The 15662-nt window shown below is 48.8% G+C and overlaps 3 protein-coding genes across 3 annotated transcripts; 1 reads left to right on the forward strand and 2 right to left on the reverse strand.

The window, feature by feature from the left end:
• Positions 1 to 1409: 1409 nt before the first annotated feature.
• Positions 1410 to 6846, reverse strand: BHQ10_000022 (uncharacterized protein; the record flags this gene model as incomplete). The annotated part of the gene is made up of 5 exons (XM_040874319.1): positions 1410 to 2136; positions 2183 to 2559; positions 4733 to 4889; positions 4953 to 6572; positions 6626 to 6846. The coding sequence occupies 5 exons, from the start codon at positions 6844 to 6846 to the stop codon at positions 1410 to 1412; spliced, it is 3102 nt and encodes a 1033-aa protein (XP_040728527.1).
• Positions 6847 to 8692: 1846 nt separating this feature from the next.
• On the forward strand, positions 8693 to 10646 carry BHQ10_000023 (uncharacterized protein; the record flags this gene model as incomplete). Its single annotated transcript, XM_040874430.1, has 5 exons — positions 8693 to 9108; positions 9167 to 9291; positions 9352 to 10285; positions 10338 to 10416; positions 10479 to 10646. The coding sequence occupies 5 exons, from the start codon at positions 8693 to 8695 to the stop codon at positions 10644 to 10646; spliced, it is 1722 nt and encodes a 573-aa protein (XP_040728528.1).
• A 1366-nt stretch (positions 10647 to 12012) lies between these two features.
• Positions 12013 to 15235, reverse strand: BHQ10_000024 (uncharacterized protein; the record flags this gene model as incomplete). The annotated part of the gene is made up of 2 exons (XM_040874541.1): positions 12013 to 15033; positions 15218 to 15235. 2 exons carry the CDS (start codon positions 15233 to 15235, stop codon positions 12013 to 12015), a joined length of 3039 nt encoding a protein of 1012 aa, XP_040728529.1.
• Positions 15236 to 15662: the final 427 nt, after the last annotated feature.

Raw genomic sequence — 15662 nt, forward strand, 5'->3', positions numbered from 1 at the left:
AGAAAGGACCACATCAGAGCGGAAGAAACCCGAGGTGCATGGCGTAAGGTGCTCATGCATTGAGCCTTCTTCAGGTAGAGAGAACAGCAGGAAATGGAAGGCGGTCGAGGCACTCACAGATGGACACAAGCAGCGAATGGGTATGGACTATTAGTGCAACGAGTGGTACAGCCCAAAGCCTAATGCATGAGTTGTTCGTAACAGCGCAGTGAGTGCAGTGCAGCAGTAACAGCTGATAGCAGGAAGCTGATTCGAAGCGAGGGGTGAGATAGAATGATCGTCCTGCATCGGGTTAGTCAGAGGAGCGACATGGAAGTAGTTCACGAGGAAGTAAGTAGAAAGGAAGAAAGAGGTGGCGGCATACTCGGTTGGGGAATGTGACAGTCTGACAGAGGCAGTCGACAGTGAATGAGAAGACAGAACGAGAAGCCACGAGTGCAGCAGACAGCTCGTTCCTTTTTGCTCTGGTTGCCCCCTCTGTTCGGCGGGCAGGAGCGGTTGGAATGATGCCTCAGGAACAACTCGTTTCTGCTAGCTGCAGTGCGGGGCTGGACGCAGGCCGGAAGACAAAACAATACGTAAGACGGAGTACTGCGATGTCAAACTGTACTGTAGTAAGTACGTTGGAGTAAGTGTACTATGTAAGCTCTACTATTATTCTGCCGAACTTTGTTAAGGAAAATCGTGTGGTTGGCTGGAGCGCCTGCGGAGAGCAAGCTTGCAGAGCTGGACCGCCCAATTGGAGGCTCGAAGGGGAGCACGTTCTATATGCGACTCCATACAGATAGATTAGTTAGTAACTTCTACATAGTACAGAGCTAACGCTATACAGCCTAGAGCGCCGAGGCTCATCGATGACACTGCGACGGAGCATGTACTTACGCAGTGACCCTGGTTTATTTACTGACGAAATGATTCTTTTCGTGTATTAGACACCTGACTGTTCTCCTCCGATGGAGCATACATTGGGGGAATCGAAAAGAAGACAAAACGATAGGAGCTCAAGAAATTGCAGTTCCGGCAACACTTCGGAACAAGCTGCCTCTGCGACTATACAGGAGAACCTGAAACAGAAAAGGTTCGCTTTTGTGGGACACTGCAAGACGCCATCAACCACAAGTCGATGAGAGAAAGAGTATCAACGAGAGAGAAATAATATGAGAATAGTGGTTGTCGACAGACAAGCTATGATCAAGAAGCCAAGCGGATATGTTCACAGATACAGGAGGAAAAAAAAAACGGGAAGGTACATGCAGCCGTTGCTAGGGAAAAAAAAGACGTTACATGAAATAGAGCGAATGTGAAATATGGATATTACAGGATGGAAGACATATGCATGCTGAATCGAGATCCAGACGGAGAATGATTAGAATAAGCATGAGAAGCGAATATGTAGCTTGCATTCAAGCTTAAAAATTCTGGGCGATACCAGCATTGCCCTGTTGTGGGTAGACACCCGGGTTTTCGATGCGAGTGTTGCGGCGAGCTTGCACATCCCGAATCACGGGCTGGCCCAAGCCGTAAGCAGGATCGCCATATCCTCCGGCTTGCTGGTTGTGAATGTCATGGTAGTAGGGGTTGCCTTCGTCGTAGTACTGGTTAGGTCCAGGGCCGCCTATGTGCGCATCATCCGATCCTTCAGAGTGAACGCCGGCGGAATAAGCGGACGAAGCATTCGATGCGCCGCGACGGATGTCACCAGTCTGAGCTCCTGCGGCAGCCCCCGCTACACCACCAGCTCCCATTGCGCCTAATTCGCCGGAATCGGGTCTCATGGGGCCATCATTATATTGCATTGCGCTGGTTTCCGAGAGTGGAATAGAGGAAAGGTTCGTCGAAGGCTTGCGAGGGTGAGATGTCGTGCCCCAGCCGCGGTATCCTGAATTGCCATCCTGCGATTGGTATTGGTCGTTGTACGTAGTAGATGACATGGCACCTCCGACAACACTTCCGCCAAGACCGGGGTCGTTGTTGGGATTGAAACCATACTCCTCGACTTCCTTTCGCCTCTCCTCCTCGGCGAGCTTGTTGGCCTTACGTCGTCGCCACCACCAGAGTAGAACGCAGATGATTAGAGCGACGGATGCCACGGGAACCACAACGGCGACCGCGATGGTACCTCCCGCGGAGAGTCCACTGGATCCAGAGGATGCGGCACCAGTGTGTGTAGCAGAGGCTGTACTGGTCGATGAGCTGATAGTAGAAGTGCCTGTTGATGATTCGGTCCCTGAGGTTGGAGAAGCCGTAGATGTAGATGTCACAAAGATTGTCGTTTGCCCTGGTGCTGTCTGAGAAGCTGTCGTTGAGGTTGACGAACTTGTTGTAGAAGTAGAACTCGAAGAGCTGGTGGAGCTTGATGTCGAGCTTGTCGATGTCGAGGAGCTTGTGCTGGATGACGATGTCGAGGAGCTGGTTGTGCTGGAAGAACTGGATGTCGAGGTTGAGGAGGCAGATGAGGTGGATGAAGTGCTGGAGGGGGCAGTCGATGTAGTCGAGCTGGCCGTTGGCACGACGGACGTCGAAGGAGCTGACATCTTGTAAAAAATCCTTCGGATGTTTCTATCGCAAGCGAGCGATTGACTTTCCTTAACGACTCCACAAAATGGTTATCGTCGACACGCGGTTGATGTTGGGATGGATGACTAGTTGGACATATAGAGAGGGTGCAATTTTGACTCTAAGCACAAATATGAGTGCTGTGATGACGATGTAAACTAAAAGAAAAAAGAAGCAAGCGATCGACAATGCCTGGACTTTTGTTCTTTCACAACAGTCTCAGAATGACCACGGGACGCAACCGGATGAACTTCGGGGCGCAAGTCGAATAGGCAATATTCACACAAGTCGAGGTTCTGCCGAAGTATTTCCAGAACGGCGATATCACGAAGCTGATTCCCTCCTGAGTGGTAAGTTCTGGTGTTTTTGATCTTTAACGTTGGTTCCTCTGCGATCGGGCACCTGAGACAGAACAGACTGCTCGCGACGGATCGGTACGGAGTCGTGATTAGGGGGGCCTGAGACTCGTATCTCGGCAGGAGAAAAGGAAAAGTAACGATAAAAGAAGTTAATGATTAGACATATGTTGAAGATGGTTATGATAATATCCAAGACAAGTCAACTCAATCCCCCCTCTTGGATAGACACCTTGAATGAAGAAATTATAAACCAGAGTCAATCCATTGCCCAGCCCGTCACGAAAGAAGAGACTCCAGAGCAGTCTCAGCGCAACGGGGCTGTCCCAGTCTTCGTCTTTTTCACTTTTCAATAGTGCACGCTCATTGGTATCGCTACACAGCCGTACATGGGGCTATGGGGGAGGCAAAAACAGCGTAATTACGCAACAAGACTAAGGGAGCCTGCTGATTGGTGCAACTGTCACAACCGCCTTCTAGACTTGGCAGACTAGGCCAGACTCGTATTGGCTACAACCAATAGCTGGTCTTGCTCGGCTGAGAATGGAGCAGTCCATAGCCGCTTTGGGACGACTGTTGCCAATTAAAGGATGCAGTGGAGATTGTCTTGTATTGAGAGTAATTTACTAACGGTCTTGACGTATGATATACGGGTGATGTTACTGAAACGCAGAAAACGTCGGTTGTGCTTGTCGGTACCAGACATAGCCGGATCAGGGCATTAACCAGTTCCTGAGACCAGTCCCTACAATCGATAGGGATGAGGGATAGTAAGTCCTTACGAGTAGAGATACGAATGTATTAATGTATGCGACGCCACAGTCACACTAGCCAATTTCTGCGGTGCATAGACTCATTTGTCGACGAAATGAGACAGAGCATACTCGTGTCATAAATGACACCGTACCTTTCCGGGTTGGGTCACGACGGTCACMCCCGCCAATGGCCGACTTGGGATCATCGACTATCCAACTAATTCAAGACACCATGATTCATAATTAATGAGAGACATACATCATAAGATTTGATGATATCGAGATGCACTGCATGGCAAATTAGAGTAGGCAAGGTTGGCAATGCAACGCATGGGAATGAATCTGCACTGACGATCGGTGGATGCCCTGAAACTGTATGAGAGTGGGTCGCTGAGATTAGATGTTTGCGGGACTAGCAGCCACACCTGCACAGCCACACCATGCTTACGATCACCTGGCTCGACCATCGAAAATGCACTCTTGGAAATAGGAGATACTCGGAGAATCTGCTACGGCGTCATCAATTGATTGCAAGACGGCTGTATAGCGCACACGGCCTATTATGTACATTACAGGTGCATGGCACACCATGAAAGAGAAATTGAAGAAAAGTTGCAAGGTGGAAAGAATAGATACCATCATCGAGGAAGGGAAGAGTGAAAAATGCCAATGATTGGCTTAGTAAGTCAAGGTGAACCAAGAAGAGATCCACAGGGAAGAAAGAAAAATAGATGTAATAGTACAGCACATGTCCAAGGACCAGCACCTTGAGCCAAATTCAAGATTCAAGATTTCAAAACAGCCCAAAACTCCATGTCAAAATTCTATAATAAGGTCAGGTCGATGAGCAAAACAATGCTGGTGAAGACGAATCATGAGGCGACCGTTAGAGATAAGAAGGAACCATCGTTAAGGAACAATGCTGAAAATGATTTAATCGTACGATGAACGCAGCGAAAGGAAACATGCATGTAGTTCTTTCTAGCGGCCCAAATCCATGGTGGGTCGCAGGCTTGCAAAGAGATCATCTTTGGTGCCCACAACGTCCGTCGGCAAACGACTGACGCGGTACGCTCCTGTACGGATATTGTGATCGTGGACCCTCGAGATACCGGTACGGTTGCTACGAATGCTACCGGCATCGCTTCCCGTATCATTCTTGAATCGGGCAGGAGGAGCAAAGTCCAGAGAAGTGTATATTCCAGACTTTCGCAAAGCGTGACTAGGCAAGACATGTTAGTTCAGAATCATGAAAAGAACAAATAAGATGTAAAGTAGCACTTACGGACTCGGGATAGCTGCAAGGTCGTCGAAGGACGAGACCAAGGGAGTATGAGCACGGCTCATCGAAGTGTAAGGACGTAGTCCTCCACGAGGGCTCTCTGGTCTGCCTTCTACACGTTCCTTCAAGGTCGGAGGAGCATAGTCGATGGGCAAGATTGACATGTCGTCTTTAATCAAGTGAGGCGATGGCAAGACGTGCAACGGCTCAGGCGGAGGAGCTGGTTTCGCGGGTCCTTTAGGGGGCATTCGACCCGAAGCCGAGGAGAATGCACGCGGACCGGCACCTCTTGAACCAGCAGCAGGGTGCATGATATTGCGAGGTGGTCCTTGGAAGCGCGGAGGTGGTGTCATTGCGCGACGTCCCATAGGTTGAGCGAATGGTTTGGGCGGACCGGTGAAATAATCACTCTGGTATGGATCGAACACTCCAGGATCCTCGTAGAACTCCGGGCCGAAATCCTCATAGTACTCTTCATGGCCGCCTCCTTTTGAATCATCAAAATACTCCTTGTAGAAAGAACGAATTCTATTGGCTCGCTGTTCGGCGTTATCGGTTGGATCTTCCGGTGGAAGAGGGCGAATACCAACAGTCAGCCTGTGGGGGTCAAACCCTTCATCGAATTTCGTGAATGACTGTGTCATACGGTTGTTGGGTGGATGAGAGAAATCCTCCGACTCTTGATGGTAGTCTTCGGCTTCTGGCATATTCAATGAGGGCGGCACGTGCGCTTTTGGCTCATCTCCGTAGTCGCTAGTCTCACTCATTGGAAGAGATAATCTAGGAAGTCCAACGTGGTGGGACTCTGCAGAGGTTTCTTGCATGACAGGAGCATCGTGGTGGTCATTCACAGAGTCAAAATTACCTGTACCGAAGTCAAAGCCGCCCAGACTTGGATGAGGCTCATGAGACGCTTCATTCGGGGCTTGGAGACCTTTGGAAGGATTCAAAGTCAGTCGATTTGGGTTTCGCTGAGGGAAAGAACCGAAGAACAAATCATCACCCCGGCCGGAAGGCTCTGGGGTGTTATGATTATTAAGTGAATCGGCCATTGGTGGGCTTTCAGCTCGGTGATTTGGGTCTTGGTTGCCCATGGCTCTTGAGTGGTCGAATTGCTCTTCGTGAATGGTTTCATTAACACTTAAAGGTGATGTTGCATCAATTGGAGGTGATCGTGACATCCTGGAGGCATTCTGCAAGAGGCCCTGGTTCATATCGTCAGGCAAGGGTCCGTGTCTGGTAGATCCTCCAAAACTGGACGCATCATCGTGTCCCGTTCTAGGATGAGATCGGTATGATCTTAGCGAAGCGGTGTCGCTTTGAGCAGCAAGGCGGTACTTGTCATCATCCGGACTGATTACTTTCGAGAGGGACCGGAGAGATTCCTTAGAGCCATGTAATCCTGGTGGAAGAAGGTAAGGGCTGCCGATAATGTCCAAGGACATGCCATGTTTGTGAGGCTTTTCTCCCATTTCCGGTTTGGGATTTTCACCACCGGCCCGTACGACCTCCATACCGAAGTCCAAGGACTTGTGTTTGTCGTTTGCATCCTCTTGGCGAAGTTTCCGGACATGGCGTCTGTGTAGAAATAATAGAACGGCTATAGCGAGGACAACGGGAATTCTGAAATAGATTAGCGTTGACCCAAGTTACTAATTCCGACTTAAAGCACTCACACTACTCCGAGGACCACAGGTAGAGTGTTGACGAGATTGGAACTACTCGATGTTTCACATGATGAGCCTGAACAGGTCGAAGTGGACGAGGAGGCCCGGCGAACAATAGAGGGATCTTCGGATACGGTAGGAGCGGGCTCTAAAGGCACCACTTCGAGTTGGGCTGGATTCTCCGGGATGTGACGATGCACATGGTGGTGCATGCCATGTCGGTGTGGCATCTTCCACTGCTATGAGCCCTGAAGACCCAGCAGGGTTGATTCTGATGTAATTGTAGCCAGTTATATAGAGGACATTCGACCTGGGATCGATACGGGACCGGTGATCGTAAAACAGTGATCTGATTGTAGCAACATAAACCCGAGTATATATAGAATTGATGGTGACTCGGAGCAAGTTATAGAACGAGCTCGTGCGAGTACAAATTTTGAAGAGAGTGACTGGACAAGCGGCGAATCAGGAGACGGGGCGGTTGAGTTCCCCTGAAAGAAGCGATTTCGAAAGAGCGTGGGGGATGGAAAAGGAGTGTGGTTAAAGAGCGACTTGGAGAACAGTTTCCCCTGTAGGACAAAAACAAAGAGAGGAATCGAGCGAAAGAGCACACAACGCACAGAAAAGACAAAAAGAAGAGAAGCCGTTGGTGAAAAGAAAGAAGGGAGGATCATAAATGGGGGGTGGGCAGGCAAATGAGTTGATGCGGATGCGGCAGGACGGGTTAGTACTTACCTGGTTAGGCAGGACCACTAGTGGAGGCGCCGTTCTTCCAAGCGCATACACTCAGCTCTGTCATTTTGCTGTATTGAATTATTACCATAGTAATCCCGTTTGGTAGTGGACGCGCAAGACGACCGCAAGTTGCTGCTGCAATGAAATGTCCACTTTACAGGGTGGAGTGTCAAAGATACGGTCTGGGCCATGGATCCTTGAACAGGCCAAAGGAGGACAACGAGTTCCTGTTGTTCTTCGGGCACGTTGTCCATACTGTCGGCGTTCCTTGAGGACATGGTTCATAGGTCCAGCTGTGTAGCGGTTCTAGCAGTGTCCTCCGTAGAGCATCCAATACAATACTATGTACGAAGGAAAAGACGCAGGCAAATGGCAGATGCACGGAGAGATGATAAGGAGGCTTGTTTCAGGAGCCCCTAACAGGCTTAGTGCCAGGAACACAATCTGCGATAGCCAATCACTGTACCCTATTGTGACCCCACTGCTCCTTCCTCTGTTGCTCTGTATTGTATTCGGATTACACAAATGCGTACCAAATACACACTCCCCCGAACAGCTTATTTACCTGATACTGTTGTATATAACCTATGAGTCTGTGAAACCTAGACCTCAATATACATGACCCTGTTATCATTATTATTATTAGTGACACAGACGGATGCTTAATACCGCGGTGTTCCAGACCGTCCAATATGCTCAGTCAGACCGCCATCGCACACGAATCCCTCGATTATTCGGCTGTGATATGGTGCTAACAGGGCCCATGGCAAACGAGTCCTGAATATGTGCAGTACAATGAAGAGAGTAAGGATGTCGAGTTGCTCGATGAAAACCCATCGCATCAGCGAATGGGGGTTTGTGTCTGCGAGTCATCTTCAGCGTCGAATCATGGCGTGTTTTAGAAACAAGGAATTGCACATCAGACGCCTGCGGTCAGATGATTGACATGGCGCCAGTCAAAAGCAAGACTGATTGGCTGACAATATACATGCATCATTTCTGTTCAATATACTACATTGTGCATTCCAGCCTCGACTCAGAGATATACTGATAGTAACTGCTGAAGTGAGTGAACTGCTGAAGATGCTGTCGGCACCAAGATGCCGATTACATCACCAGGGCTGGAATGATTGGCGCCAAGACCAGCCTTTAGCCCCGCAAAGCATAAACCAACGATACGGACTCACGGGAGAGAATGCGACCTCAGCTTAGTTCGATGCTCAATTTTACCAGTCGCATCGTGATTTGTTAGGTGCTACATTTTTCTTTGACCGTTTGCGCCCAAGTAGTTTCGGAGTTGGTGGGTTCAATTGCACTGTACAAACACAATCCAGCAGAAACATGGATGAGGTTTCTCGCGATCTAGAGAAAGCCGAGATCGATGCCAGCCATCCTGGCCAGGCAGTGGAGGCTCGCGATGAGCCTGCTCTCAGCCCATCGCGTACCTCGTCTTCCTTGGGGTCTATCTCGAGCAGCTCGTCCTCGGAAGTCCCCGTTGAGCCGATTATGTCAAGAATACAGACCTCGTATACGTTAGAAAGACACCCAACTGCCCTCAGTCGCATTGCTACACAACGCAGTCAACATAGCGGTACAGTCGGTGCAACTCTAAGGTCGCGCGTGTCAAAGAAGCCTCTCCCGCCATTTGGTGGTGGAAAGTCCTATCCGCCGGCTTTACCTGCAAAGGAAGCTTATGTAGTGGAATTCGATGGCCCTGATGACCCTTTGCATCCGCAAAACTGGCCAACCAAGAAAAAGTATTCCATTTTGCTTCTGTTTCTATTGCTCATATCTTTGCTAATTAGTTCCATCCAGGGTATTAACCAGCGTCATGTTGGCATACACAAGTTTGGTTTCCACATTTGGAAGCAGTATCTTCGCTGATGCTACAACGAGCCTTGCATCTATCTACCACGTCTCCACCGAAGTTACTCTTCTCGGTTTGTCATTATATGTTCTCGGGTTTGCCACCGGACCTATATGCTGGGCCCCTCTTTCAGAACTTCGCGGTCGAAAATTGCCCATCATTATCGGTATGACTGGCCTAACACTGTTTCAATTCGCCGTAGCAACAGCCAAGGACCTGCAGACCGTTCTGATCTGTCGATTTTTTGCTGGATTCTTTGGTGCTTGCCCTATTGCAGTAGTTGCCGCCGTGTTTTCCGACATGTTTGACAACCGTTTCCGTGGTGTGGCCATTACCGTGTTTTCGCTCACCGTTTTCATGGGACCTCTTCTTGCACCTTTTATTGGCGGATTCATCGTCGATAGCTATCTCGGATGGCGTTGGACTCAGTACCTGGTAGCCATCATGGCTTCTGCAGCGCTCATTCTAGATGTTTTCTTCCTCGATGAGACTTATCCACCTATTGTCCTCATCGAAAAGGCTGCAGAACTTCGTCGCCGCACAAGGAATTGGGGTATCCACGCAAAACAGGAGGAAATCGAAGTTGATTTCCGTGAGCTGGTGTCGAAGAATTTCAGTCGTCCCATCAAAATCCTAATTTCAGAGCCCATCGTATTGCTGTTGAGTATCTACATGGCTTTCATCTATGGTCTGCTTTATCTCTTCATGACTGCCTACCCAATTGTCTTTCAGCAAATCCACGGTTTCAACAAGGGTATCGGCGGTCTACCATATTTCGGAATGGCCGTTGGCGAGCTGCTTGCTGGTATATTTATCATCGCCATGCAACCATCATACAACAAGAAGCTAGAGGCCAACAACAACATCCCTGTCCCAGAATGGAGATTGCCACCGGCCATTATCGGCGGCGTCTCCTTTTCTGCAGGTCTTTTCTGGTTCGGCTGGTCGGGTTACAGAGCTGATATTCATTGGATTGTGCCTACACTGTCAGGGCTCTTAACAGGCTTTGGTCTTCTATCGATTTTCCTACAGTGTCTCAACTACCTTGTCGATGCCTATCTTCTTTTGTGCGTCTTCTCATACATTTTCTATTGGAGATAAGGCTAACATTGTTTACAGCGCCGCCTCCGCCATTGCCGCAAACACATTCCTTCGATCCCTGGCTGGTGCCGTCTTTCCACTATTCGCAACATACATGGTTCGTACACGTAGCTTTCCTACCTCCCAAGTCATCTTAACTGACAAGACTCGTCCTAACAGTTCAACGGCATGGGCATCAATTGGGCCGGAACACTCCTCGGCTGCATATCAGCACTCCTCGTCCCGATCCCCATCTTCTTCTACTTGAGAGGTCACAAGATCCGCGAAAAGAGTAAATTCGCCCCTACCTTTGCGCCGGAGAGACCCGCTGAGGAGGATGAGCAGTAGGACCTTTGATACCTTCGGTTTTTTCGGAAGGGATGGGTCTCGGTGGTTGCAGTCAATCAAACACGTACATACATACATACTTACTTGCCTGATTACCTGCATGATACGTGTAAATGTCGGGTCATACATAATCAAGTCTATTACCCAGCCACATACATATACAGAAGCAACATGTAACGTTCAGAGACGATTGTATGTACATTTGGGTGGTCACTGGTCAATCTTAGGAGTACCTGCTGACCTTGGAGCACCCATAATATGTCCATGGATCTACCTCCGTTTCCTACATGTATATACGCGAAGATTTAGAACGAGTGGTATTTCCAAGCTTATACCCACTCTGAGATGGATAACGACCACTTGATCGATGTCCCAAACATGTTACCGAAAACACCAATATCCTACGATATCTGTTATATATCTCGGTATGATTCTGGCTTCATTGCCAACCCTTTACATGAAGGTAGACTTCGGCTGTAATGAGTCAAATTTGGAAGTGTCTGGATTGTATCTAGATGCAAAATCGAGAATCGACTGGAGCAACGGAAAGGGCCGTCCAGATGTCAATTATTCGCGTATAGATAGTCGGGCTTCACTGTATATTCCACCCAAGAAGGTGGTAAACTCAACCGATGGTGCTGGTACTATACAAGCTTTACTACAAGATCCGCAAAAAAAATATTATCCTGTATCATTCATAATTCCATAAACACATTGTATCAACAAAAGAAGTAGAATTAGACTGTGAAGGAAACAACGTGATCAAAACGAGTCAGACGCTATTCTAACATGAAGAATGCAGGTCCATCATCATATATTGATGAATCGAAGTATAGACAGAATCAAAAGCCACAGAAAAAGAATATAAATATCACTTTTGTCTCTCGTCGTGCCCGTACTCTGACAGTTGTGCAGGGGAGTTTCGTATAAAAGTAATGCTCATCAAAGAGGAAAGGTAAGAATAAGTTGACAATGGGAATATCTCAGTCCCGACTTTTGAGTCATAACATCATTCGTAATTCGATGGAGAGCCATGACCAAGCCATTATAGACAGACCTGCTCTCCACAATAGAAGAATAGAAGAACAGAAGAAATAATAGAGAGGATACCAATATAAGGAATCGAGAACGGAAAATACACAAAAAGCCACCGAACGCCAGTGTGGACTCCAACCTCGTCTCAGATGACTGGGCGCATGTTTTCCAACAAGAAATATACAGAGAATTGAAAGGATTTAAACAGACCAATGTCGTAACTCCGTTGAATGGGTATGAGAAGAAAGTGTGAAAGAAAAGAATTAAAGAAGCATATAGCATAAGCTTCTGCAGGAAGAATTCGTATAGTCGTCATGCTCAGTTGTCTGTATTATGATCTTTGAGCGAATATTTGACTGAACGGAGGATCTGACGATGGAATAGACTCATCTCCAGCTGTGACACCCTCAGCTCGCCGTATAACATCTTTTAATGCCCGAGTCACAACACCGGCGCGTGCGACTAGTTCCTTGAGAGATTGTGTATCAAAAGGTAGCTTCTGTGGTGGCTGAGTCGCAATTTCGACCGATGGAGCTTCTGAAGATTCCCGTTGCTGATAGATGGTCTCCAGCACAGACTTGGCTTTAGCTGTAGGCTCTTTCTTACTAGAGCTCTTTGAATTGTGATCCATATCGCTCCATAGTGTAAGAGGTGGTCGTTTCGTGTCACTATCATTATTCCTCCATGGCTTCTGTTGCGGAGACGGCGAATTCTCGAAATCATCGAAGCTCCCACAAGAAGACGGGGAATTGGGGATCTGCCAATTGGCGTCTTCATCTTCAAATGTTGCCAGGTTAACAATACCATCTGCTTCCTTCCAAAGATCGTTGGCGGATCCGTCAATGACTTGTAGCGTGTTCCCTTGTATCCGCAAACGCTTCAGTTCTTCGACTAAGAGGGTCAATTCTTGAACTTGTCCGTATTGTCCATGAACGCTGGCTTGGCTTTCCATGATAGCCTGTGGTACCTTCATAGTCTGTATCCGCATCACCGAATCAGTGCCGTCCCCAAGTCCCAAATCATCACCATCATCTTCGTCGCCAAAGTCAAAGTCGCCGTCCCAGTCTTCACTCACTCCCTTCTGACCCAAGCCCCATGTACCGAATTTGGCGGAGGGCTGTCGACTCTCAGTTGGCACTGGACCCTCTCGAGAGACTGGAACACTCTGGCTTCGTAGATGTATGGCGCTTGGCGCTTTCCGATTCGGCCTACGGGTGCTTCTGGCATTGGGGCCTTGCTTTCCATGTACGGTACTTGGGCGAACCTCGTGGGCTTGAGGGTCGCGTTCGGTCCATGTCTGTTCTGACCAGTCAAAGACGCTTGCCTTAATACCGATCGCGGAGCTTTTCCGTGTTAACGAAGGGGAATTCGCATCAGGATCGCTATAGGGGTGGAAGAAATTGAGATTCTCTCCAAATGATGTGTCGAACTCATCGTCACCATCCTCCAGCACTGCATCTTCATCAGAGCTGAAAACTAGTTCTTCAGTCTGAGGAGCCAGGGATAACTTCAGAGGGGATGAATGGAGCGGAGTTTTGAGTGAATTCTTCGCAGGCGGTGTTGGAGTTGCATCAGTATTCTTCGCAATGGATAGCGCCACAGGAGTGATATTGGAATCTAGGTCACTCAAGGACGATCTCGGGGTGGACTGCGACAGTCGCAAATTCTCAAAATCAAGTTCTTCAACCGCAACAGAGCCTCCTTTATTCAAATCAGCTGAAGCATCGTGAAATATTGTCTCGATGTTCGGACCACGACGACCTGTCTGACTGCTAGATGATATCCTCGTGCGAAAGGAGTCGAATACCGAATCACTCTGATCATCTTCGTCTGCTGAGGTGAAGACACGGGTGTCGTCTGAGCCTATAACAGTCGATGCCCAATCGGACGTAGCCCCAGAAAGACGTTTGTTTCGGGAATACCGAATAATCGGTGGTGATGTTCCAGACGGAGGATAGTTGATCGGAAAGGATTTGTTATCATAGCTGCCCTTCCTATAAGCTAGCGAGCTGTCTGTTGACTTGAGCAAGTCGACTGAAAGTGCAAGGTCGGGGGGAAATTGTTCATCGATATGTGGATCTTTATTATGGAAGTAGTTTGCACTGGGGGCAGTCTGAGGTCGATTCAATGTATCGGATTCGGTGAAGTTTCGCTTGCGTCGCAGCCGGGGGCTTCCGATTTTGCCTGAATCTCGTGGTAACGGATTTGACACAATCCTGTCTTTTCCATGGAAACGAGCTGCAGATAGAGGGGCTTTAACATCGCCTTTCATTGGGCTAACTCGGGGTTTGCGGCTAGCCACAGACAGATCTGAAATAGACGAAGATCGGACCGTTCTGCGTTTTTCCTGGGTCGTGTGTTTCGTGAGTTTGGGATTAGAGGCATCAGTGTGTCGTGAGAAAGGGTCAATAAAAGGAACGGCGTCTGTCGATGGTGATTGAGAGGTATTTTGCTTTGCTGCCATATCGCTAGCATGAGATAATTTTTTCACCGAGGTTGAAAGCATTAGAGTTGGATAATTGATGTGATATCGCGGGTGAGAAATCCGATTCGGTTTGATGGTTACTATAGCATTGCTTGTCGAGCTTTGCCGTCTTCTTCCAAAAGTAGAGGCAAAAAAAGGCCTCCAGGATTGACTGTCCAAATCCACAAGATCGTTTTCCCTAGCCAGCGAGCTCTCTAGAAAGGCAGGTGGAATGGACAAGTCTGATTCCTGGCCGAGACTTGACTTGCGAGCAATATCACCAGAGCGCTGATGGCTCGTAGCGGGGCGACGCAAACCGAGTGTATTTGATCTGGATCGCCCTGTACCACTTCCGGCCTGCTTTATAGAGTGTTGCGAATTCGAACGTTTGACAAGTTTATTCGGTGCCTTGACAGTTGAATCACGTCGGGTGTGTGCCCGCGTCGGGGATATATTCACAGATGAGGTGGCCGTTGTGGGGCTGGATAGCGAACTGGTTGTGGTAGAAGATATTATGGATATCCGTCTGAGCCACGAAGACGACGGCCGGCTGCTCGCTGCACCGCTGTCTTGCGTAGAGCTCTCATCTACTGCCTTGGTAAGAGGATTCGTCACTGTCTGTCGTCGGCGCCGTTCCCTCCTCCTTTGTGATAGCACCAAGCTTTGTCCAGACTGCGTAGCAACCGGTTGAAACCCCGATCGCTGCTGTGACGACCGTTCGCTTGCGCCCTGATGGTGAGATAGTTTATGGTTGACGATGTCGGATGATGAATTGCGTGGAAGTGCCGAGTCCCTAGAGCTGGGTACTGACTGGAGCCCGGTAGGTTGCTCTCGACGTGCTAAAGCGAACCCAGTTGCGGCAATACCAACAGTACTTACGGCACACAGCTAGGGTGATATTAGCCCATGGAATCCACGAATTCATACCGAACTTATGGGAGCGGAATGATGACAGAATAGTTCATGCTATACAGTCTGGAGCATGACGTTATAGGCTTGGGATATCCACGTTCGGGTAGCCTAGGGTCAATGCACCAGAGTGCAGGAGCGATGGAGATATATGGTCACTTACTGTAGAGACGTGCTCCATTCTGACACGAAGCGAGTCGAGATTGCCGACTCAAATAAGCATTGAACGCTCCCACGCATCCAATCCTTTCCACATTGTGATCAATTCCAAAAGAGCGACGGGGTGGGTGTGTAGCTCGCGTATTCCTGGGTTACTCGAAGACGATGCGTGCGTAGAACGAACGAATCGGGGCGGGGCAGGCCAACAAGGAAGGAGATGGGAATGCCGTGGCAGGKGAAACGGGGCCAGAGCCGGGAAGAGAGAGACGAGAGTTGCAGGGTGAGCGAGGACGCAACAGCAGGAGGGAGGGAGGGAGAGGGAGAGAGAGAGACAGAGATAGAGAGGCAGTGGTGAGGAAGAATGAATGGAGGTGGATGAGAGAGAAGCAACAAGGCTGGGGAAATTTCGCGCTAACTCAGACGGACAAAACAACACAACAACAGGAAAG

The sequence above is a fragment of the Talaromyces amestolkiae genome, assembly GCF_001896365.1.
Source record: "Talaromyces amestolkiae strain CIB chromosome Unknown scaffold1.1, whole genome shotgun sequence".
Lineage (NCBI taxonomy): Eukaryota > Fungi > Ascomycota > Eurotiomycetes > Eurotiales > Trichocomaceae > Talaromyces > Talaromyces amestolkiae.